Below are 25,937 nucleotides of genomic sequence, written 5' to 3'. Positions count from 1 at the left end.
TTTATATTCCAGTAAATTGTATGCTTAGAAAATATATGTTTAGGTACAATGTACTGGGATATAGAAATCTTACTACAATACTATATCAATACAATATGTAGGCACAGTACAATGCTACTGCATCTTAGTAAATGATAAATCCTCCACTGAAACTAACAGAGCTTGTGGCTCAGGCAGTAGTGTAACAGCTTTACAGTCTATGTATTCTGCAAAAGGAAAATGTTTGTTTTGTATGTATTATGTGTCATTCTGTACTCTGGGTTCACAAATACCTAATGAGAAAAAAATATAAAGTTAAGTTAAACTTTGATTTCATGAAGGTGGTGTGAGGGTGTGAACCTAGAGGGCGCTGGAGAGAAACCCAGATACAAGGTTGAAAATATTCACCGCACCCATACCTGAGGCCCAACCCCAGAGACAGTGATGCTCCTGACCTGCAGGGAGCAGGTGGTCTGTGGACCAGTGGGAGACAGACAGGTGGTCTGTCCCAAGAGGACTGGGTTCCAAATTTAAGCTTAGTGTGAGCCAGATTGCTGAGGAGAAACCCCAAGTAAAACTTCTTGACCTCAGAAGGTAGTCAGGGTACAAGAAGTGAGGTATTGCCCTGGGTGTGGATTAGGCTGTTTTGTTCTTTATGTTTTTGTTACAAGCTGAATAAAGCGCACCCAGCACCACCAACACCTCTGTTGAGTCCAGGAAATTGCTACCTTTGATGCTAAAATACCCCAATTGTCACAGAGGATGAAGGTGACATAACTGTGCAGTAAATTGTAATGAACTGGCAGCATAGTGAGAGACGGAGAGAGGAGACCTGGAAACCTGAAAACTCCCGGGTAAATCGACATGTCTGCAAAATTAGGCATTTCATGAATGCATCCCCATGATCCCCTATTGATGTGAGACCTGAATGTTGGCTTTGATGGTGTGCGAGGGCCAACTGACAAGCCACAGTGGAGCATCTCACTGTGAAAAAGAACCAGTGGAATGCTAGACATGTCTAAAACAACAGGTCAGCAAACCCTACTGTGTATGGTGCTTTGATGCAGAGGGATGGTCACTGCACCTATGCTACCAGCCATTGGGAGGGGGGGGAGCCTTAAAAAAAAGGCAGTATCGAATTGGACCATTGCTGATTGGCAAAGAGTTGAACTCTTTGTTGAATCATATTTTCTATTTTATCAGACTGATGGACATTGGCATGTCAGGTGAAAAACAGAACACACACAATGCATTGTTGGAAGTATCCAAGCTGGTAGTGGCAGCATTTATGGTCCAGGGAATTTTTTCATGGCATTCTCTGGGCTCACTCATTCTTTTGGAAGTCACTGTAATTTGGGTATGAATCCATCCATGCTGTTTGCCTTCCCTGGAGTACATGGAGTCTTCTAGTAAGACAGTGCAGCATGTCACATGGCTACATATGTCTAACAATGGTTAGAAGAGCACAATCAAGGCATCCAAGTACAGTCCTATGAAAAAGTTTGGGCACCCCTATTAATCTTAATCATTTTTAGTTCTAAATATTTTGGTGTTTGCAACAGCCATTTCAGTTTGATATATCTAATAACTGATGGACACAGTAATATTTCAGGATTGAAATGAGGTTTATTGTACTAACAGAAACTGTGCAATATGCATTAAACCAAAATTTGATCGGTGCAAAAGTATAGGCACCTCAACAGAAAAGTGACATTAGTATTTAGTAGATCCTCCTTTTGCAAAGATAACAGCCTCTAGTTGCTTCCTGTAGCTTTTAATCAGTTCCTGGATCCTGGATGAAGGTATTTTGGACCATTCCTCTTTACAAAACAATTCAAGTTCAGTTAAGTTTGATGGTCGCCGAGCATGGACAGCCCGCTTCAAATCATCCCACAGATGTTCAATGATATTCAGGTCTGGGGACTGGGATGGCCATTCCAGAACATTGTAATTGTTCCTCTGCATGAATGCCTGAGTTGATTTGGAGCGGTGTTTTGGATCATTGTCTTGCTGAAATATCCATCCCCGGCGTAACTTCAACTTCGTAACTGATTCTTGAACATTATTCTCAAGAATCTGCTGATACTGAATGGAATCCATGTGACCCTCAACTTTAACAAGATTCCCGGTGCCGGCATTGGCCACACAGCCCCAAAGCATGATGGAACCTTTGATGGAAATGATGGAAATTTTACAGTGGTTAGCAAGTGTTTTTCTTAGAATGCTGTTTTTTTTGGACACCATGCATAACGCCTTTTTGTATGACCAAACAACTCAATCTTTGTTTCTTTGTTTCATCAGTCCACAGGACCTTCTTCCAAAATGAAGCTGGCCTGTCCAAATGTGCTTTTGCATACCTCAGGCAACTCTGTTTGTGGCGTGCTTGCAGAAACGGCTTCTTTCTCATCACTCTCCCTTACAGCTTCTCCTTGTGCAAAGTGCGCTGTATTGTTGACCGATGCACAGTGACACCATCTGCAGCAAGATGATGCTGCAGCTCTTTGGAAGTGGTCTGTGGATTGTCTTTGACTCTTCTCACCATTCTTCTTCTCTGCCTTTCTGATATTTTTCTTGGCCTGCCACTTCTGGGCTTAACAAGAACTGTCCCTGTGAACTTCCATTTCCTTACTATGTTCCTCACAGTGGAAACTAACAGGTTAAATCTCTGAGACAACTTTTTGTATCCTTCCCCTGAGCAACTATGTTGAACAATCTTTGTTTTCAGATCATTTGAGAGTTGTTTTGAGTAGCCCATAATGCCACTCTTCAGAGGAGATTCAAATAGGAGAACAACTTGCAATTGGCCACCTTAAATACCTTTTCTTATGATTGGATACATCTGGCTCTGAAGTTCAAAGCTCTCTGAGGTTACAAAAACAATGTTGTGCTTCAGTAAGTCAGTAAAAACTAGTTAGGAGTATTCAAATCAATAAAATGATAAGGGTACCAAAATTTTTGCACTGGTCAAATTTTGGTTTAATGCATATTGCGCATTTTCTGTTAGTACAATAAACCTCATTTCAATCCTGAAATATTACTGTGTCCATCAGTTATTAGATATACCAAACTGAAATGGCTGTTGCAAACACCAAAATATTTAGAACTAAAAATGATTAAGATTAATAGGGGTGCCCAAACTTTTTCATAGGACTGTACTTCCCTGGACCCCTAATTCCACATGTTTGAGGCAAACTGAGATCTGAGACAACCTACTAGCACCTTATTAACCCTTAAGTACTATCATGGTGTCTATCATACCCCATCCAATCTTTGTTCCCCCATAATTCCACATTCCAGTATCTGATCAGAAGCTCCACCCACATCATACATTTCAACCAATAGAAACAGAACGTGTGGTGTTCATTTGGTGGAGATTTGTTCAGTGCTTTGTTATGATGAGTTATGATGAGATGAAGTCCTGCCGATGCCTCAGAGACACACAATAGTAAGTATGTAACTTTTTTTTAATATGATTATGGACATGCTGCATAACTAATTAATTCATTTATTTAATTAATTAATTAATTAATTTTTAAAAATCTTGTGTTTCCACTTATAGATTAGAAACTGTTGAACTCTGCACCATATTGAATATACAACCTGGTCTTTCTTGAGCCATAAATGAGTTTTTATAAAATTTTTGCTTTTTATAATGCAAAGCCAAAGCAAATTATATTGTAAGGTGTCTATATGAATGTAGGAAGTCTAAGAGCAAAATAGAGATTTTTTTTTTAAATACAAAAAAGGGGACAATAGAGGAATCCCACAGACACCTTGATAGTACTTATGTGAGAAATCCTAACGATCGTATCTAAGGGTTAAGTCACTCCCAGCCTTTCTAGCTGCAGTCAATGCTTCACAGGGTGGTTACTCCAGATATTAGCTGGTGGTCATAATAATGTGACTCAACTCTCAACCAAATCATGCACAAATAGCAACCAAAAGGGAAACAAACCTAAGTGATATTTACTCTTTTTGGATTTGTGGAGACTTTTGAAGCTAAGAACAGCCTTATAAAATTTTTGATTTAATATACACAAAGTACAGTTCTTAACAAAGAAAAGATGTATTAAAAATAAATATACAATATAAAATAAAAATGGCAACAAAGTAAAACAGACCTTTTTCAAGCCTGGCTGGAAACTTTAGTAGGAAGTAGTTGGACAGAGTCATAGGCTAATAAGCTGCATATCCAACATATTTGACACTAAATTCATGTACTTCATCGCTTACAAATGACTGGGCAGCTTAATGACATGCATTAAATCAAGATAGATATGAAATATTTTGGGAGTACGTCATAGCTCTCAGACAGTAATGCATATAGGTATGATCTTGCCAGGCGGCAAGAGATGCCAAGCATTTATGCAAGACCAGATAAATTAAACATGCAGATTGATTTATCCTACAGTCCACAGATTCATAATTTGGGGTATTTTTTAAAGTTCCACACATCCAGATTGTTGCTACTAGCTGATTAGGGTCCCCTGGTTGGTGCATAGATGGCCATAAAACATTATTTAAAACATAAACAGAAATATCATAGTTTTTCATTGTTTATATACAGAGTTGGCTTGGTTGGCTTCCAGACTGAAAACTGGAGTCGGGGGATGTGGATCACAAGTCCCATACAACAGGCTTGCAAAACTTATCACAACTGAATTAGCACCAAGGACTTGGTTGACAATCTGTATCCAATTACACAGGAACCGTGCTGTCGTATTGAAGCAAACTGCTAAATACAACTATGAACATAGAATTAAAACATAACTAGACACTGTGAGAAAGTGAAGGGTCTGGTCTGGGAAGACAGGTATGTTCCAGCCAGGCAGCTAAAGGGTGTTTGGTAAAGACCCATACCAGGTAGGTCAAGTGACTAAACAAGGCCTGATTTTTGGTTGTATGTAAGTCCTAGGAGCTGTGGCATCCAACTGACAGAGCTGACCTGTCCAAACAGAACCTACGAACCAGGTACTGTGCCACCCGTTGTTGTAACCAAAGCGAGAGTCTGATAGCCAGGCTCCTGTATAGTCAGGGAACATGTTATATTTAGTTAGTTCTCAGCCGAGAAGGCTTTTGTTTTGTTTAGTTGTGCCTTTATGAAGGCAGTTTATGCACCTCAAGTGAAATAAATGCTGAACTTGAGTGTAACTCAGTCTCTGAGTCCCGGTTTCCTGAACTGCTACCGAGCATCTACCTGAGCGACTCCCAACAACACAAAACACTGTATAATATATGTATATTTCATCAATATATGACAATTTTTGATGAGCTTATAAAAACCATTACTTTCTCCAAAAGCACCATGTGTGTATAAACACCCATAGGAATCTACAGTACCTCCATAAAGGAATAATTTCTCTATTTTCTATACTTATTTATTTTATAGTTTCCTCTGCTGACTTTCTGTTTTAATTATACCTATAGGGAAAATGCTAGCATTACCATACACGTAGGTATAATTGACATGTTACGATTTCCAGAACCGCAATGGTTTTGGTAATCAGAGTGTGTCTGCTGCACGGATTTTCCCGCTATGTGTGGGTGGGATTCACTGGAATTACTATAGAAGTACTATTACAGTATATTGCTTTTCAGCACAACCTAACTTGCAGCAGAAAGTTCTGCTAAGTGGCCTATAGACCTATTTAATTCTAACAGCTGATCATGCACTTTATACCTGAAATATATTTTTGTTACTAATCGTCTTACCTCCACTGTGACAGCCAGAATCACTGAAGTTGCTGTTATTACTGCGAATGAGTGATAGTCACAAGTACTACCAGGTCCTGCAGTATCTCGGCATGCCCCATATGCTACAAAGAATGATGCTAAAGATGTAATTATCCCTTTCACAAAAGACCATAGAAATATTTTGTAAGTAAAGAAGCATCCCATCTGTCCAAGTTTATATAATTCAGGACGTTGTAAACTCATTTTAGCATTGACATCCTTCAAAGAAATGAAAAACAGTTGGTTAGAGAAATGGCACATATACATATGTGTAAGAATTACAATATTTCTTTTATACACGTATATTTTATAAACGTAATCACATATAGTTATCAGCACAGTTGCAAGTATTGTACTATTGCAAGAATCTGAAAACAAATCAGATGAAACCGTTTTTTTCACATGGACACAAAGTCAGACATGCAGGACTTTGTGTCCGTGCAAAAAACTGGTATCACTGCAGAGAGGTTTGCTTTAAAAACTCATTCAAAGGAATGGGTTTTTAAACTGACAGCAAGCTGTCCCCAACGGCTTTCGAGAAGCTATGTCGAGCAGGCACATCTACTAAAGGTTTGATTTCAGATATTTACCACCTGCTTTCCTCTCCAGAGGGCCCGCCGTCTCGATGGTCGAATGATATTGGCAAGCAGATATATATATATTTTTTTTAATGTAGATTGTGAGCCCCACATAGAGCTCACAATTTACATTCTTTCCCTATCAGTATATCTTTGGAATATGGGATGGAAATCCATGCAAACACAGGGAGAACATACAAACTCCTTGCAGATGTTTTTTTGCCCTTGGTGGGATTTGAACACCAGAACTCCAGCGCTGCAGGCTGCAGTGCTAACCACTGAGCCACCATGTGGCCCCTGCAAGCAGATTTTACTGGCCCAATGGCAGGTAATTTGGTCCCACGCTATTAAGTCCTCTAGTTGCATAACCTACAGTGAGACTCAGTACTAGATTTTACTACATTGGTATCATACGCCAGCCCTTCTTCATACGCTAAATCCTAATATCCCCTCTTCCTGTTGGAAGTGTCTCTCAGACATAGGGACATTGTTTCATATATTTTGGGACAGTCCTCTGATCCGCCCCTTCTAGACGGAGGTGAAGTCCATAATGGACAAAATTTTCCTTCACGGTGTCCCCTGGACCCTCTGGTTTATCTTCTCAACCTCCCCCCTAGGCTCCTAGGTAAAGAGTCTTCTATGCTGTTTTTATATCTCTGCACTGCAGCTAAGTCTCTCATAGCCCTCACTGGAAGACTACCCAGCCGCCGGTGTACGGAGTTCCTCACTGCTACATTGAATAATATAGTGGAGAAGTTCCGATCTATTTTGGCGCCATGGGACACGTATTGTACCATCCATGCCCTCTGATCCCTTTTCATTCCTCCCCCCTCCGTCCCATATTCTTTTGTTTTGTCTTTGGTCTCCCCCTTGTGTTTGTCTCTGGGACTCCTGGTTTATTGCTGATACTGTAGTATTATTTTATTGTCTGTTTTGTTCACCTTTTACTGTTGGTCGTATGCTGCTACCCTTTAGATATACAGGCTACAAACTTCCCTGTGCTCCTTGTAGTGTCACATCTTAATAAAGATATTACATTGTTGCTTCATTCTGATGACACACTATTGTAGTTAATTGTAGATACAAATACATTGTAGTTTTTCTCTTTTTTCTAATCTCTCTTTTGCTATAGGGACACATTTCTATTCATTTACAATTTTTAATATTTTAGAACAGGGGTGCCCAATACGTCGATCGCGATCTATCGGTTGATCGCGAAGGACGTATGGGTAGATCGCGGGATTCAGCCAGGAATCCCCGGTTTCTGCTTGTTGACAGCGCAGGCTGAGAATCATCTCTGGACACTGGCAGGCCGGGGCCTTGCATTTGTTCGAAGTCAGGGCTGTGGCGGCCCTGCCTGCAAGTGTCCAGAGATGATTCTCAGCCTGCGTTGTGAACAAGCAGACACCGAAGAGCTGTCTCCTGCTCTCACGCTTCGCCCCGCCCACAGGCCCCGGCCCGACCCCTGGCCCCACCCACAAGAAGTGCGTAGTAGATCTTATCCCTTGGTCAGTTTATAAAGCAGCTTACATGCTGAAAAAGTGTGAGCACCCCTGTTTTAGAATATATTTTTAGATGGACAGTCACAAGGAATATAAAAAAAACTAAAGATATTTTGCAGAAAAAAAAAAGATACATATTATTTTCCTACTTGTTGAAGTAATCCCATGGTTAGGGCTGGAAATGCAGTGAAGAATACTGAGTAAAATGCTATAAACCAGCTGTCAAAGACTGTCTGTGGGATGAGAAAGAAGAAGAAAACATCTGTTTATTATCAAACTGAACTACCTGTACAAAAGTACATTCATAATATTGGTCAGTGTTTTACCCTAAAGGGGTTGTAGGACTAATGACACACCCTCAGGATAGGGGATAAATGTCTGCTTTCAGGAGGTCCAACCACTGGGACAAATCAGGTTATCAACAGATCAAGAAGTATACTTGGAGGCAGATGTCTGGTTTCCAACTTTTTGACAACTAGAATACTGCTGCACCTTGTGCTAGTCTTTCCTCCAAAAATAACAGAAAGATGGACAAAACTGTGATGGTTTTATTAGTGTGAACATAACCATATCACCATATTTCACACTGTCAACATATATCCTTTTTGAGATATATATTCATACTCTAAATCCATATATATATATATATATATATATATATATATATATATATATATATTTTTTTTTTTTTTTTTTTGGGGGGGGGGTGGGGGGGTTATAAATCAAGAGTTTGCTCCATGCTGCTGCTCAATTACCAAAAAGAGCAGAAATGTTCAACTGCGTTGATGCTTTCAGATTTGCGCCACCAAAATGGGCACGGACAACAATTCCACAACAATGGGTACTGTCTAACTACCTGACATATTGCTATATCTTGTATATTCCTACAGTAGCTTGCAAACGTATTAATACCCCTTGAACTTTTTCACATTTTGCCACCTTACAACCACAAACTTAAATGTATTTTATTGAGATTTTAGGTGACAAACGAACACAAAGTGTTCGTTTGACACAAACGAACACAAAGATAATTGTGAAGTAGAATTAAATGTTTTTTATTTGAGTAAAATTATGAAAACCATGTATTATTTTCTTTCCACTTCTGTCTATCACTTACAATCTCAATAAAATACATTTAATTTTGTGGTTGTAAGGTGACAAAATGTCAAAAAGTTCAGTGGGTATGAATACTGTTGCACGGCACCGTAATATCTTGAAAAAGCCAATTATGGCACATTTTATGGTGTAAACAAGACAAAAGTGTAAAATGGTGTAAACAGTGGGAACCATTACTTATCATAGAAAATATATGTACAGTACATTATACACAGTATAATGTTCTATGCTAGGATTGATTCTGAAATTATATATATTATAAATATATATGCTTACCATGTTAAATATTAAACTGTATAACTAGAATATTGGTACTATAAATATGCAATATAATCCCTTTATTACTTGCCCCAAACTAATCCTGTCTGTTGGTTGCCTGAAAACATACAAATGTACCCTTAAGGCCACTACATAGTACATTATCTTCTCCCAGTAGCCCACAAATAAGAAAATAATCTTCCCTCACCGCATCCTCCATTTTTGTAAATATTCTCAGATTTTCAAATTTTCCTAACTGTATTAGATTTGTTGTATTTATTTGGTAAGACCCATCAATTTGGGAAAATGCTCCATAATTTTGGTGCAGCAGAAAGTGGGCCAGTTTATAAACCAAATTATAAATATGTCTAAAACTAACAGGATTTGTAGTTTTAGACAGAGCAAGATGGAGAGTATTGACAAATATGTCCCACAGTGTCTAGGGTCTTCCCAATAACAACTGCAACTGTCTACGCTGTACAAACCACTTTTCCATCCCAGGGATGGAGTGGTCATTCTTAAGAAGTGCAGGCACTCCGACATCCTGTCCCTGTTAGGACTTGGATGTTTTTGTTACTCCCATATAGATGAATGGGGCAGCAGCATACTTGACTGATGCCCATTCAAATTTCTTTGTCCACATTTAGTGACTGGTGGGGTCCTAGCAGTGAGACACAAGTAACCAAATGATTATAAATTTAAATAATAGTTAAACATTTAATGGAAAAATCCTTTACATTTACATTATACAACATTCAACTTGGAGTATATAGTTATATAGTGATACAAACCAGGGCAGTGAATCCATTAAAACATGCAAACCACACATGACAGAGAACACTGGCAGATGTTTTATAGAAGAAATAGCGTAGAAACTTTGCAATCCGTAAGTAAGACCAACGTCCATGGATAAGGAGAAGACGTTGTAGGTAAGAAAACTGAGCCAAAGCAAAGTCGCTGGCCTGGACAGCTTGTGTTCCTTCTAATCCACTAATGCCAATGCCAATATGAGCAGCTGTGTAAAAAAAGAGAGACTTAGATATTCAGTTTATGGATATACAAACAAAATAGTTTAATATTTAAATAATAATATGGTATAATATTAACATAGAATAGCATTTTTAGTTTACTGTTTAACTGCCAAACACTGTATAATACTTCATGATTCACAATCTGACTGACAATCTGCAGTATGTTATAGACAGAAGGAGGTAAGCAGAGTGATACATAATTTTGGTAGGAAAATTACATTTCAGGGCAAGTTCACATCTGCGCCCGGTCTCCGCTTTGTGGGTTTCCGTCTTCTGCTGACAGGAGATGGAAACCCAGCATTCAGTGTCCGCCTGTGAGCACCCGTGAGTGTCTTCTGGTCTCCGCAGGAAAACCGTTTTTTTTTTAACCGGACACAAAGTAATGCATGTCCGACTTTGTGTCCATTTAAAAAAATAATGTTTCACTGCGGAGAGGCAGAAGATGCTCAGGGGTGGACACTTTGCAAACCCATTCAAATGAATGGGTTTGAAAACTGACTGCCGGTTTCCGACTCCTGTCCAGTTTCTCGGGCAGAAGACGGAAACCTGAAAGCGGAGATCGGGAGCAAGTGTGAACCCGCCAACAGCTTGTATTTTATACATATAAATCTCTTTTCATTCTGGGCTCTACTCAGACATAACTGCCACTCACTACATGGGACTACTTCTAAACTCAGAATTAAATTAAAAACAAAAAAACCCTCAAAATATTCTTCTTCTATTTTCACACAATATATATATATATATATATATATATATATATATATATATATATATATATACAGTGTCATAGTACATGCTGTGTTCAGATTGCATTGCATTTTCATCCAGATTGGTTGGGCATTAATTCAATTAATTAATTAATTAAAAACTAGAATTTAAATACTGGGATTTATATATATATACACACACACACACACACAGTATATACACACATTGTGAGAAGGTGACAGGCAAAGTGCTAGAGTCCCGCTATATCAGCCCCAGATTCCTGACTTATGTGTCGTCCCGTGCGGGTCTGGAAGAGATTTTAGCCCCAGGTGTGGGTCATAGATTCATTACTGGACCATAAATGGCTGCAGGCAGTGTTAGGGTTTTTTTGGATTGGATAACATATTATATAATTGGGGTAGCAGCAGGATTGGAACTTTGTGCAGGTGAGGACAATGTGTGTCAGGAAAAGTGAGGATCTAAAGGTATGTGTGTTACAAACTTTACAGAGGCACAGCTGGAGGAAGAGGGAAATGTGAATGATTAAAGTCAGAGACGTCACCTATCAGGCTAAGTTCAGAAGGTTTTTTTTGTGGAGGCCGCCTAAGGTTCTGGACCAAAAGCTGGTGCACTGCACCGGCATCCAGCCGCGCACACTGCTCTGGATTAGGCCCAATGAATGGGCCTAGTCCAGGGGAGGGTGTATCTTCACGCCGAATCGCGAGGCGACTCAGCCTGAAGAATGAGCATCTCGCTTCTTTTTTCCGGGAGCTGGAAGAAACGGCTCTTGGAAAAAAGACCTAAGCGGCTCCCATTGATTTCACTGGGAGCCGTCTTTTTGGTCAGGGTTTTGAGGTAAAAACCCTGTCCAAAAAACTCTGTGTGAACTTACCCTTACTTTTCCACCACACATAGCGCTTTGCATTTGGGCCAAAAAGTTCAACTTTTGTCTCATCTGACCAGAGCACCTTCTTCCACATGTTTATTATGTCTCTTATATGGCTTGTAGCAAACTGCAAACAGTACTTATGTATTTCTTTCAACAATGGTTTTCTTCTTGCCACTCTTCCATAAAGGCCAGATTTGTGAAGAACACAATTTATAGTTGTCCTGTCAACAGATTCTCCCATCTGAGCTATGTATTTTTGCAGCTCCTCCAGAGTGACCATGGGCCTCTTGGCTGTTTCTCTGACCAGTGCTCTCCTTGCTTGATCTGTCAGTTCAGGTGGACGGCCAAGTCTTGGTAGGTTTGGAGTTGTAGAAAACTTTGTCCATTTTTGCATGATGGATTGAACAGTGCTCCTTGGGATGCTTAACCCCTTCCCGCCGATGGCATTTTTTGATTTTCGTTTTTCGTTTTTGACTCCCCTCCTTCTAAACCCCATAACATTTTTATTTCTCCGCTCCCAGAGCCATATGAGGTCTTAATTTTTGCGGGACAAAATTTTCTTCATGATGCTACCATTAATTATTCTATATAATGTACTGGGAAGCAGGAAAAAAATTCAGAATGGGGTGGATTTGAAGAAAAAATGCATTTCTGCGACTTTCTTACGGGCTTTGGTTTTACGACGTTCACTGTGCAGCCAAAATGACATGGGTACTATTCCGTTATCGGGCCAGCAGCAGCGCAGTTCAGCAGCAGCTTTCGGGAAAGCAGTTCAGCAGCGGGAATTACAATGACATCCGAGGACTGCTGGCCCGATGCTTGTGCCCAGTAACCAGTACATCGATGACCCCCCTCCCCCATCCTTCTCCTCCTGCCAGTGCTGCCCCCCAGCCCTCCTTACATCTTCCCCGTACCCTCTCCCCGCCACACGACTAGGCCTCACCTCAGCGCTAGTACCGAGACCGAAAGGAAAGACACCGGGGCTCAATCCAGGCCCTGACAAGAAACACGCCGACTATAGGAACGGTGAGCTACAGCGAGCCGGAGGGACAAACTTTCTGCAGCGTCCGGCGGCTATCTAGTAGCATTCATTGCTCAAGATTTACGGTGAGGCCTATTACAGGGAGAGGGTACGGGGCAGATGTAAGAAGAGCTGGGGGGCAGCACTGGAAGGAAGAGGAGGATGAGGGCATCGATCGATGTACTGCCTACTACACACAAGCACAGCCTCTATCATCGGGCCAGCATCGGCTTAGTCATGTGGCGGGGAGAGGGTACGGGGTAGATGTAAGGAGAGCTGGGGGGCAGCACTGGAAGGAGGAGGAGATGGAGGGGGGGTCATTGATGTACTGGCTACTGGGCACAAGCATCGGGCCAGCAGTCCTCGGATGTCATTGTAATTCCCGCTGCTGAACTGAACTGCTGTCCCGAAAGCTGGTGCTGAAATGCGCTGCTGCTGGCCCGATAACGGAATAGTACCATGACATGTCCCATATATTCTGTGTTTTGGTACGGTTCCAGGGATACCACATTTATATGGTTTTATTTACATTTTGACCCCTAAAAAAAATTCCAAAACTGTGTTAAAAAATTTTTTTTCTAAAAGTCGCCATATTCCGACGGCCGTAACTTTTTTATACGTAAGTGTACGGGGATGCATAGGGTGTTTTTTTTTGCGGGGCCGGGTGTACTTTTTAGTTCTACCATTTTCAGGAAATGTTATTGCTTTGATCGTTTTTATTCAAATTTTTATCAGAATCAAAACTGTGAAAAAACGGCGGTTTGGCACTTTCGACTATTTTTCCTGCTACGACGTTTACCGAACAGGAAAAATATTTTTATAGATTTGTAGAGCGGGCGATTTCGGACGCGGGGATAGCTAATATGTATATGTTTCACAGTTTTTAACTACTTTTATATGTGTTCTAGGGAAAGGGGGGTGATTTGAACTTTTAATACTTTTTATATTTTTTTATATTTTTTTTAACTTTTTTTTTATTTTTTTTTTGCATTTATTAGACCCCCTAGGGGTGTTGAACCCCAGGGGGTCTGATCACTAATGCATTGCAAAAAATCATCCTTTCTTTTGCAGGCTGCATAGACCAGCCTGCAAAAGAGAGGATTTGCAGACAAGCCTGGGAGCCTTGTTCAGGCTCCCGGCTGTCATGGCAACGGGGAAGTCGGCCCTGGAGCATGCTCTAGGAGCCGGCGATCCCGGGCAAAATGGCGCCTCCGGTGCCTTTGACCGCGGCGCCGGAGGGGTTAATGCCTCCGATCCCGGACGGTCGTCATAGTTACAGACCCGACATGCGCCGTACTATTACGGCGCATGTCGGGAAGGGGTTAAAGCTTGGGACATGTTTTTATAACCTAACCTTGCTTTAAACTTCTCCACAACATTATCTCTGACCTGTCTGGTGAGTTCCTTGGTATTCATGATGCTGTTTGTTCACTAGTGTTCTCTAACAAACCACTGAGGCCTTCACAGAATAGGTTTATTTATACTGAGACTAGATTACACACAGCTGGACTCTATTAACTAATTAAGTGACTTCTGAAGGCAATTGTGCACGCTGGATGTTATTTAGGGGTGTCAGAATACAGGGGGGCTGAATACATTTACATGTCACACTTTTCAGATTTTTATTTGACAAAAATTTTGAAAACCATGTATCATTTTCTGTCCACTTCACAAGTATCTGCTACATTGTGTTGGTCTATCACTAAAAATCTCTATAAAATACAGTTAAGTTTGTGGTTGTAAGGTGGCAAAATGTGAAAAAGTTCAAGACGTATGAATACTTTAGCAAACCACTGTATAATGTAAACAAGCGGTGAAATTGAAGGTAAGGAACAGGTGAGAAGCTTAATAAGTTGATAAAGGAAACAGATCTTCTTAATAAGATATATTACAAAGTTTGTTATATTTAAGTGCAGTATTATTTTATGATAAGTTGTTTAAAACTTAAATATTAGTGTACCCAACTGTGTTCCCCAAGGTATACCACTTATAACAGAAGACCAGTCTAGTTAGCACAATCCTTTGGCCATTTTCAGGTTGCAAACTAAATTTTACAAGCCAATGGACCTGATTTTATCCATTAAATATGAGGGACAATGTCAAATGCCTTTGCAAAATCCAAGAACACCATATCCACAATACAGGCTTCTACTCACAGCTTCATAAAAGCAAATCAGATTTTTCTGACAACTTCTGTCCTGAGTTAAATCATGCTGTCTGTGACTTTAAACAGACAGCACAGTAAACAGATTCCCCACAATGGATGTTAAACTTATTGGTCTAGAATTACCTGAGAATGCTTAGGGCCCTTTTTGCAAATAGGCACCGCATAAACCTTGCAGCAGTCCCTTGGCACTGTATCAGTCACTAGAGAATCTCTAAAGATTAAGAATATACAGAATGCACAGCAATGACTGGACCAAGTTCTGTAAAGGAAATCTGTCAGCAGGAAAATCAGTATCGGACTAATTACAGTACCTTGTAGGGATTTTTCTACACTGTCCAAAGATGTCTTTCTTATACTGTATTGGAGTAACATTTCATGAAAATCAGCATGTTATTCTTATGCAAATTAGGTTAAAGAGACTTTAGGAAGGTTTCTTCTCTGGCTGTGGCTTCAATGTCCACTCTACATAACCGGTCCTAAATACAGACAAGGTATGACAAAGTGGAAGACGGAGTGCTGACTGGATGGCAATTAGAGGTGATTATCTTTGAAAAGTGTTAAAGGAGCCTTACAAGGTCAAAAAATGATAATAAAACTTCCAGCATCCATAAAAAATAACTTTTAATCTACTTGGCTAAAACATATATAAAATACCTTCACATGCAAGGATCCATGACAACAGAAAGTATGAAGTTATGGCTAATGTTGTCATGGATCCTTGCATGTGAAGGTATTTTATATATGTTTTAACCAAGAAGATTAAAATTTATTTTTTTATGGATGCTGGAAGTTTTATTATCATTTTTTGGCTTTGGTTTTCCAGTTGCTGATCTGGGCTGTTCCGTGCATCTACATTGGCTCATACTCATATATATTTAATTGTTACACAGCACCTATATTAGTGTGGTTGAGCGGTGTTTTTCTGTTTTTGCTACTTTTGGATTAGCCTTACAATGTACTTTCATTAATCTGATACTGATTTTCATGCTGACAGACTCCCTTACGGCGGATGCCGGGTGTTTAACTATAGCGGTCGCTCCCTAAGCTCCCTCTGCCATTCCTGTATTCTGCATCACACAGGCAGCATTGCAGAGAAAATAACCAAGAAGGTTCCTCACTTTAGTGTGGAGCCTAGTTATAGGTAGTTTTAAGAACGATGTATTGTGTCATTGGTGCTCACACGACCGCAGCCCCTCCCAGTAATTTATCTATCTGTTCCACCACATGCCCAACATTGGCACCAGGGAGACAGAAAAGGAACTGCCTGGGGGGCGTGGACAAGGCAACACTCAAGACACACTCTCTCTGAGCTCCCGGACCCCAGCAGCATTTTTGCCATTTAACTTGAGTTAGATCGCTAACCTCCTCCTGGTTCCACGATGGTTCGTCGGCTGGGTCGCAAAGCCTCTTCCTGTTGAGCCTCCGCTGGCCAGATTTCTCCCCTCGGCAGCTCCCTCTTCACTGCTGCCCGGCAGCTCCAACATGGTGCCGGCACACGCTTCCCCGAAGGACTCAGAAGCTCCACCTCCGCAATGGATCACTCCCCCGGCTCTGCTCTCCTCCTCAGCGGCTCCTGTTAAGCCTCCGGGTACCACTCTGCAGCTTCCAAATATGGGGACTCTGCGGCTAGCTACTCACAAGGTATCTCTCCTCTCCCCTGGGCTGCAAGATGGCAGCAGTCCCCTCGTGGTTGACCCCCTCCTCCACTCGTCTACCTGTAACCAAAGCCTGGGAGCTCCCCCACCTCTTCCTGCTGTCTTGGTGCTTTTGCGTGGGGAGCCCTCCACTGCAGCTGTGCCCTCTCCTTCCCTGTATCCTCCTGCAGTCTCCTTATCTGTGGTCTCTGGCCAGAAGCTGCTCCAAACATCTAGGCCTATGCAGGGGGGTGACCCAACTCAGTCTCAGGAGACTTTCATCCTCAGCAAGTCCGCCTCCTCCCCCACTGGGGGTTCAGCCTGGCATTTTGCGGCCATGGACTCTCTGACTCCCTCAGTGGCCTCTCGGTCTCCCCCTCCATGTGGTGAAGTTCCTTCAGCTGACCCGCACGTAAATGGGACTATGGACCTTTCCGACATCCCAGCAGCGCTGCGTACCCCATTCTCTGCTGACTCCTCTTTGCCTGCCTCTCCTTCCTCCCATCGCCCCAAACATCCTAAATTGTCGGACATCTGGGAGCTCCTCCGCGCTATGCCCACCAAAACAGATTTAGAGGCCATGGTTCGTAGAGTGAAGGAGAGACAGGAGAAGATTCTGTCGGGCTTCAAATCTGATCTTCAGTCCCTGTCAACGCAAATCTACACTTAACAGCAGCAAACTGACTCTATTGACATAAGGCTGACGGCGGTTGAACAATCCCTATCTACCCAACGCGCATTTAACTGTCATCTACTGCTTCAGATTGATGATCAGGAGAATAGAGGTCGCTGGAATAATATCAAACTACGTGGAATCCTGGATGTTGTTCCAACTGTAGAACTCCGCTCCATCTTCAACACTGTTTTCTCCAGACCGGTGGACACCGAGATTACCATAGATAGAATTCACCGAGTGCTCGGCCCCAGGAAGTCCACTTCTGAGGAGACCCGCAATGTTCTTTGTAGAAGTGCATTTCTATCAGGAAAAGGAGGAAATCCTACAGGCTGCCTGGCGACATGGCCCAGTCCCCTTCCTTGATGGATTGTGTCCCTCCTCCCTGATGTCTCTCGCCGCACTCTTGCCATGTGGCGCCTCTTGAAACCTACTCTCCAACTGATCTTGGACTCGGGGGCTACGTATAGGTGGGGACATCCATTTCACCTCCAAGTTCGTCGCAATGGGGCGGTATTCTTCCTTCACTCTCCGGATCAAGTGGCCTCCCTGGCATGATACTTGGATTTATCTGATCTTTCGCTACCGGACTGGTTGGACTATCCACTCCCAGCTGCTCAGCCCATCGACCGCTCCTCTTCTGCCCCTTTGGATCGTCAGAGGCGCCGAGTGGAAGACCCCCTCCGACTCCTTCCTGAAGAGGCTTACCCTCACTGCTTATGTATCCTTCACCGGGGATTGCGCATTTTGTTGATTATTCTATGCCATAACGTTCAATGAGGACTGGTCACTTCTCTGTTTCTCTTTTAGATCATGCTGTTGCTAAGTTTTTGTGCCCCGCGGGCAACAGTCGCGGACTCCGCTCTGTGTCGCTTGCCAGTGGTGTGTTGTGCCCCCCCGCCCCTCTCCCCTGGGGGGTGTGGCGCCCCGCAGCCCGCCACTCTCTGCCTCTCTTTGTGACATGCCTTCAACTGTTGGCACCGTGACTTGAACTGTAGCTGTGCAGTGTTCTCTCTTAATTCCGGCTGGCTGTGGTGCGCAGCGCCTCGTCTCGGGTGCGGGGGCTCTTGGATCTGAGGGCATTCGTGGCCCGGTCCTTTGTTCCTGGCCCTGACTTCTTCGCCCTTACCTCTGTTGCTTGTTATACTGCTGCTTGGGGAATGGGTAGTTTTGGGCTTCTGAACTACCGCTCCCCCCCTTGTTAGTTTGGTTCGGCAGCTCTCTGAGCGCATACTTCGGTGTGCCTCTGAAACCTACATTAGTGGGTTTTCCCACTGCTTTGTGTTTCCCGTATCCGGATTAGCTGGGCTCGGGCCGCTTGGGTTACCCGCCCTGGGAATGGCTTGATTTAGGGCTCTTCACTTTGTCTACTTTGCTTGTTTTTCTCAACTTGTCTTTCCCTGGGTGGTTGCCCTTGTGTGATTTTACCCTCTTTCTACATGCTCCGGTGTCTTCTGTCTGGTCGCTTTGTGATGTCTCCTTCACTTTGGCCGGGGCGTGTTGGCCCTGTTATGTTTATTGCTGTATTTTGTTCCTTGTTATTTTGTTTTGTTTATAAATAAAGAATTTATAAAAAAAAAAAAAAAAAAAAAGGAACTGCCTGATTATAGAATACCTTTTAACTGCTAACTGCCTTGTTCTATCTGCACTACCATCCCATTGACAATTAGTTGGTATGTACTGTCAAAAGACTGAAAAAGGGGTAAAAATCGGTAGCAAATTTCATCTTTAAGTCATGCCTTTAGTGGCCTTCCTTGTGGCCCTCCACACACAATACACTGTTTCCATGTAGCCCCTGCAATATAATGCCCCCCAAATTATAATTTCCCACTCAATGTGGAGCTCACAGTATAATGCCCCCCTCCAAATATGGTCCCACAGAATAAATTGTTTCTTAAAGGGGTTGTCCAAGCAAATGGACAACCCATTTAAATAAGCAGTGAAAATATTTTAAAAAAATCATACTCCCATTTCCACGGTGCTCCAGTGCCTCCCTGCACAGTCCGGTCTTCCTGGTTCTGTGCTGATATGTGGCAGAAGTCTCAGTCACACTTGACTATTGAGGCCAATCAGCGCCCTCAGAAAAGATCCTAAGATGTCACTACCTGTGACATCACGGGTCTCTTCCTGAGGCCTGCTGAGGTCACTGATTGGCCTCAGTAGTAATGTGACCACTGAGGCCAATCATCGGCTTCAGCGGAAGGGATCCGTGATGTCACTGCCAGTAAACAGTTTCATTTTGCGCACACGCCAAAGTAGAAGGACCGGAATGTGCCAGGAGGACATGGGTATGTTTTTGTTTGTTTGGTTTTTTTACCTCTGTGAAAAATGTGTAGACAACCTCTTTAATATGGCCTCAAAGTATAACACCCCCTTAATTTGGCCCCCACAGTCAAGTGCCCCCTTAATTTGGCCCCCACAATATAATATCCCCTTAATGTGGCCCTCATAGTATAATGCTCTCTTAATATGGCCCCACAGAATAACCCCTTCTTAATATGGCAAAATTACACGGCATATATGCTCGTAACTCCCATTGAAATCAATGGGATCTTTTTGACCGCGCAAACTGCTGACACGCGTATAAGTGCCAGATTGCGCTCCACTTTACGGCGTGTGAATTCCCCCTTAAAGTGTACCTCCAGTTACAAACAATGTTTCATAAATCAATAGTGCATTTAAACATAAGAATCCTGTAAGACTGGTACTGTAGGGTTAGGGAGCGTTCACACTACCGTCATTGTCCAACAGGTAGTGTCCGCTGCTAGTGTCCTTTCAAAATCTTGCACGGACATTAGTAGCAGACACTAGCTGTGTCCATGACATTTTGAATTCATTTAAAGGGATTCTACCATTAAACTACCTTTTTTTCTAATTACCACGTCGGAATAGCCTTAAGAAAGGCTATTCGTCTCCTACCTTTAGACGTGGTCTCCGCCGCGCCGTTCCGTAGAAATAATGGTTTTAACCGGTATGCAAATGAGCTCTCCGCAGCAATGAGGGCAGGCCCCAGCGCTGAAACACCAATGAGTGCGTCCCCATTACTGCCCAGAGCTCTTTCCTGCGCCGCCTCCTTCTTCTGCAGCAACTCCGCCTCTTCTGGCTTCTCTTGCTCTTGTAGTTCTATACAGGAGCATAGAGAGGCCACCCCAAAATGGCCACCGGCCAGCTCTTGTATTGAACTGCAAGAGCGGCTACCCCAAAATGGCCGCCGGCTCCTGTATAGAACTACAAGAGCAAGAGAAGCCAGAAGAGGCGGAGTTGCTGCAGAAGAAGGAGGCGGCGCAGGAAAGAGCTCTGGGCAGTAATGGGGATGCGCTCATCGGTGTTTCAGCGCTGGGGCCTGCCCTCATTGCTGCGGAGAGCTCATTTGCATACCGGTTAAAACCATTATTTCTACGGAACGGCGCGGCGGAGACCACGTCTAAAGGTAGGAGACGAATAGCCTTTCTTAAGGCTATTCCGACGTGGTAATTAGAAAAAAAGGTAGTTTAATGGTAGAATCCCTTTAAATGAATGCAAAATGTCATGGACACAGCTAGTGTCTGCTACTAATGTCCGTGCAAGATTTTGAAAGGACACTAGCAGCGGACACTACCTGTTGGACAATGACGGTAGTGTGAACGCTCCCTAACCCTACAGTACCAGTCTTACAGGATTCTTATGTTTAAATGCACTATTAATTTCCGGTATTTCTACGGAACGGCGCGGCGGAGACCACGTCTAAAGATAGGAGACGAATAGCCTTTCTTAAGGCTATTCCGACGTGGTAATTAGAAAAAAAAGTAGTTTAATGGTAGAATCCCTTTAAATGGAGATCGGGTGCGTTGTTTTACACTCAGTGCCTGTCCTTGAGTGTTTGTTCCTAAAGATGTCCGACTTTTCAAGCGGACAGCAAAACTCCACATGTAGGTTTTTTCTGTCCGCTTGAAAAGTCGGACATCTTTAGGAACGGACAGTTAAGGACAGGCACGTGTGCAAAAGAACGCACCCGATCGCCATTTAAATGAATGAAAAATGTCACGGACACAGCTAGTGTCTGCTGCTAATGTCCGTGCGAGATTTTGAACGGACACTAGGAGCGGAAACTTCCTGTCGGACAATAACGGTAGTGTGAACGCCCCCTTAGAATTGATATATTTTTTCTAAAATGTTGCAATCATGTGTAAATAACAGAAATGTATGGTATAACAACTGGTATGACATAATTTTATACTTCAGTTTTGTTGCATAAATACAAAAAAAACTGTACATTTGTAACCTGAACATATGCGAAAGTGGGATTAATGTAATATAGAATGTATATATTAAACTTACTTTTTAGCATGTTGACATCATTTGCTCCATCTCCAATTGCAAGAGTGGTTACATGTTTGTGTTTTTTCACAAGTTGTACAATCATAGCTTTTTGTTTTGGAGACACCCTACAGCAAACTACAGCCTGGCATTTGGTTGCCAAATCTACAAATGCATATTCTCGCATGTTTGCTTCCTCTTTATTTGCACTCCTAGTGTTTCTGTAAAATCTCTCTGTAAGCTTATGGAGAAAAGTATTCGTATTTATTTTCCAGTTAAATGTTCCTAAAATCCGATCCTGTGAAAAGAACAGCATTTACTTTGATAGATTAAAAAGAACAAGCAATATTTTTAGTAAATACTATACAGATATCAGGCAATTGGCTGTCAAAATCCTTTGATCGTAAGAGTGATTTACATAGTGTTATTTTTTCTTAAAAATGACTAAAAACAACTTAATAGCAACTTCATTTACAGTTGGCCATACACATTAATGTCTGCAGAAATCGACAAATTTAATGGAATTATCTGACTATCTCAACAGCTTAGTTCATATCAAACAAACTGATGTATACTTGTATACTAGTTTAGATAGTTCAATTTGTATTAGATGCAAACTGGCTAGAAGTCAATATTTTATGACTAAGCCATAGAACCTATGGCACGCGCCCAGATTGCTCACTAATGGGGAATTCGGTACAGGATTCCCTGTTAGTGATTGCTGCCTTTAGCTGGTTGTGCAGATGCGCATCCAGATGAAAGCTGTCAGTGTAGGCGACACGATACGCTGGCTACAAAGTGTGACCCCTGCATCGGCACAGGTTTGATGACTTAAGTCATCAGCGTCCGCAGTGAACAGGAGAAAGGACGCCCAGCGGCTCTTCAGGTAAGTATATTTGTGTGTACTGTGTGAGAAGGGGGCTACTGTGGAAAATGTCATACTGTGTGGAGAGGGGGACTACTGTGGAACATTTCATACTGTGTGGGGAGGGGAACTACTGTGGCCCATTTAATACTGTGTGGGGAGGGGGGCTACAGGTGGAGTATACAGGTATAATCATTTGTGGGGGTCACTGTGGGGCAGATTGTACTGCGTGGGGGCCACTGCGGGGCAGATTGTACTGTGTGTGAAGGCCACTGTGGGGCAGATTGTACTGCGTGGGGGCCACTGCAGAGCAGATTGTACTGTTAATAAAACAGAGCCTGTGCAATGTAAATAGTGAACATTAATTGTTCCAAAGTACCAAATGCAGAGACCTTTACCTTTCAGTACAAGCTCTGTAAAGCCCCATTCACACGACTGTAATTTGTGGGCCCGCAATTATGGATCCACAGAGTTTTAAGGTTATATTGCCATACTGGCACTCCGTGATAATTTAGTGTGTTTTGGGTTGCAGTTTGGGCACTCGGTCTCAAAAAGGTTCGCCATCACTGCCATAGACTAATGACAAAGAGCAGAATGGGAATCTAATTATTTGTATGGTTTAGTGCTTCACTGCTGTAGACTGCTGCAGACCACCCTTACAATCCTTAAAGGGATATTCCCATGTACATAGTTTTTTTTTTTTAATTTGTAGATAATTAAAAGTTAAACATCAGCATGACATCAACATCCACAATGACACCCCAGGAAATGATGACAACATCTCTGCAAATATAAGTAATTAAACTTTTTTTGAAGTTTTAAAGCTTTTCTCTAATTATCTTGTGGTCACAGTCTGTGGTCTTGATCGGTTGCCAGTGGATACGACCATGAATGGAGGAACTTTCTATGGTCAGAAAATCAGCCATGGTGTCCTTATTGTGGCTGAGAAATCTTCTGATACATGTAGTGTCCCTGCCTGATAACCCAGCTACAATAAGAAAATCATAGCTGGGTTCCTGACAAGTCCCAGACCATAGAAAGTTTCTGCATTAGTGGTCGTAACTAGAGATGAGTGAGTAGTGAAATATTCGTTATTCATTTTGAGTAGCCCCTCAATATGCGACTATTCAACCGAATATCGAATCCCATTATAGTCTATGGGGAAAAAATGCTCGTTTCAGGGGAAACCACAATTTGACTAAGGAGAGTCACCAAGTCCACTATGACACCTCACCAAATGATGCCAACATCTCTGGAATGTAACAGCAGGGGAAGCATGCCTGGGGGCATCTAACACACCCAAGTCCCAGGATTTCCCCACTATCACAGCCTATCAACTAGACACTTTACAAACTCAATAGAACCTCTATGAAAGTGGAAAAATACTTGGAAACTTTCTTTCCTCTACATTAGTATGGACAGAAACACAGATTTTAAGCTAAAGAAACATTAGCATGCACCCCTTTAAATCATGTTGCCCATGACAACCACAGATGCCATAGACAATAGGAAATCCAAAAGCCCCCACCTTTAACTGTCATTGTTTATGAGTGTGTGTGATGTGGTGAGACCTCCAAAAATTACTTTTCTGGCCCTTCACGTGAGCCCTTCCAAATTAAGGGGGCATTCACACGGAATAACGCCGGGCGTGTATCACAGCCGTACACGCCGGCGCTACGGCAGGCTGCCGAACACTTCCCATTCACTTCAATGGGAGCGCTCGTAATGGCGGCGTTATGAGCGCTCCCATTGAAGTGAATGGGAAGTGTTCGGCAGCCTGCTGTACCGCCGGCGTGTACTGCTGTGATACACGCCCGGCGTTACTCCGTGTGAATGCCCCCTAAGTTAACTTTTTGGCCCTTGGGGTGACTAGAGCCTTGCACCAGCAGTGTTTTACATTTTGGCCCTTGGGGTGACTAGAGCCTTGCACCAGCAGTGTTTTACTTTTTGGCCCTTGGGGTGAGTAGAGCCTTGCACCAGCAGTGTTTTACTTTTTGGGCCTTGGGGTGAGTAGAGCCTTGCACCAGCAGTGTTTTATTTTTTGGCCCTTGGGGTGAGTAGAGCCTTGCACCAGCAGTGTTTTAGGCCCTTTGGGTTAATTGAGCCTTTAACCAACAGAGTTTTAGTTTTTGGCCCTTGGGATGACCCCTAAAAAATTAGATTTCAGGCCCTTGGGGGTGAGCCCTTAATCATTAATTTTCAGGCCTTTGGAGGACCCCTAAAACATTAATTTTCAGGCCCTTGGGGGGGAGACCAAAAAAATATTTTTCAGGCCCTTGGGGGAGCCCTGAAACATTAATGGGGGGGGTTTAACCATTTGTTAATGGTGAAGGTGGTGGTGCTGGGATAGGATGAGGAAGAGGACGAGGAACTTGTGTGCTGGCACAGACACATGGAACTGTGTCTCATCAGTACTGTGGACGGGACATGCTGGTTGCGGGTCCACAATATCTGCTATCCACCCTAGCATAGGTTCCTGGTGCTCGGGCCTCATCAGCACTACACCCTGCATCCCACTTGATGTTGTGGCACTGCTGGTTGCCCCTCTCCAGTATATAATTGGAGTTGAGCTACTGCGGCCTGAATCCCCAGCTGGATTTCCTTGTTCCTGTCCCCTTTTGCTACTGACGAGGGGCACTACTGGCAGCCCCTCTCCAGTAGCTGGACTGTGGACTGGATCTCCAGCTGGATTTCCACGTCCACGTCCTCGCCCCCTTGTGCTACTGACGAGGGGCACTGCTGGCATCCCCTCTCCAGTACCTGAACTGTGGACTGGATCCCCAGCTGGAGTTCCACGTCCACGTGCCCGCCCCCATCTCTTGATGCTACCCTGACACATCATTGGCAGGTTCAGTGTATGTGTACACTGTTCCTGCAGTGTAGCTCTAAAAAGAGCTGTTATTTACGAATGTTTTCCTACCTAGCAGAAGCTACAATCTCTTTCTAACCATCAGAACAATCTCTCCCTGTCTCACCAAACCGCATCTGACACGAATATTCTTATACAGTGTTGGCCAAAAGTATTGGCACCCCTGCAATTCTGTCGAATAATACTCATTTTCTTCCAGAAAATGATTGCAAGCACAAACTCTTTGGTATTAATATCTTCATTTATTTTGCTTGCAATGAAAAAACACAAAAGAGAATGAAAAAAAAGACAAATCATTGATCATTTTACACAAAACTCCAAAAATGGGCTGGACAAAAGTATTGGCATCCTCAGCCTAATACTTGGTAGCACAACCTTTAGACAAAATAACTGCGAACAACCACTTCCGGTAATCATCAATGAGTTTCTTACAATGCAATGCTGGAATTTTAGACCATTCTTCTTTGGCAAACTGCTCCAGGTCCCTGAGATTTGAAGGGGGCCTTCTCCAAACTGCCATTTTGAGATCTCTCCACAGGTGTTCTATGGGATTCAGGTCTGGACTCATTGCTGCCACTTTACAAGTCTTCAGTGCTTTCTCTCAAACCATTTTCT

General features: G+C 42.7%; 1 protein-coding gene across 1 annotated transcript in view; it reads right to left on the bottom strand.

The window, feature by feature from the left end:
• Positions 1-25,937, bottom strand: part of LOC142214095 (phospholipid-transporting ATPase IK-like) — a 164,883-nt gene that overhangs the window by 14,451 nt on the left and 124,495 nt on the right. Inside the window, exons 22-25 of the mRNA XM_075282847.1 lie at positions 21,610-21,886; positions 9,958-10,181; positions 7,942-8,025; positions 5,692-5,931 (exon numbers count right to left, since the gene is read on the bottom strand). Coding sequence (XP_075138948.1) covers positions 5,692-5,931; positions 7,942-8,025; positions 9,958-10,181; positions 21,610-21,886 — 825 coding nt within the window. The remainder of the gene's footprint in view (positions 1-5,691; positions 5,932-7,941; positions 8,026-9,957; positions 10,182-21,609; positions 21,887-25,937) is intronic.

The sequence above is a fragment of the Leptodactylus fuscus genome, chromosome 1 (assembly GCF_031893055.1).
Source record: "Leptodactylus fuscus isolate aLepFus1 chromosome 1, aLepFus1.hap2, whole genome shotgun sequence".
Classification (NCBI taxonomy): Eukaryota; Metazoa; Chordata; class Amphibia; order Anura; family Leptodactylidae; genus Leptodactylus; species Leptodactylus fuscus.
This window is presented reverse-complemented; position numbering and strand designations above follow the sequence as displayed.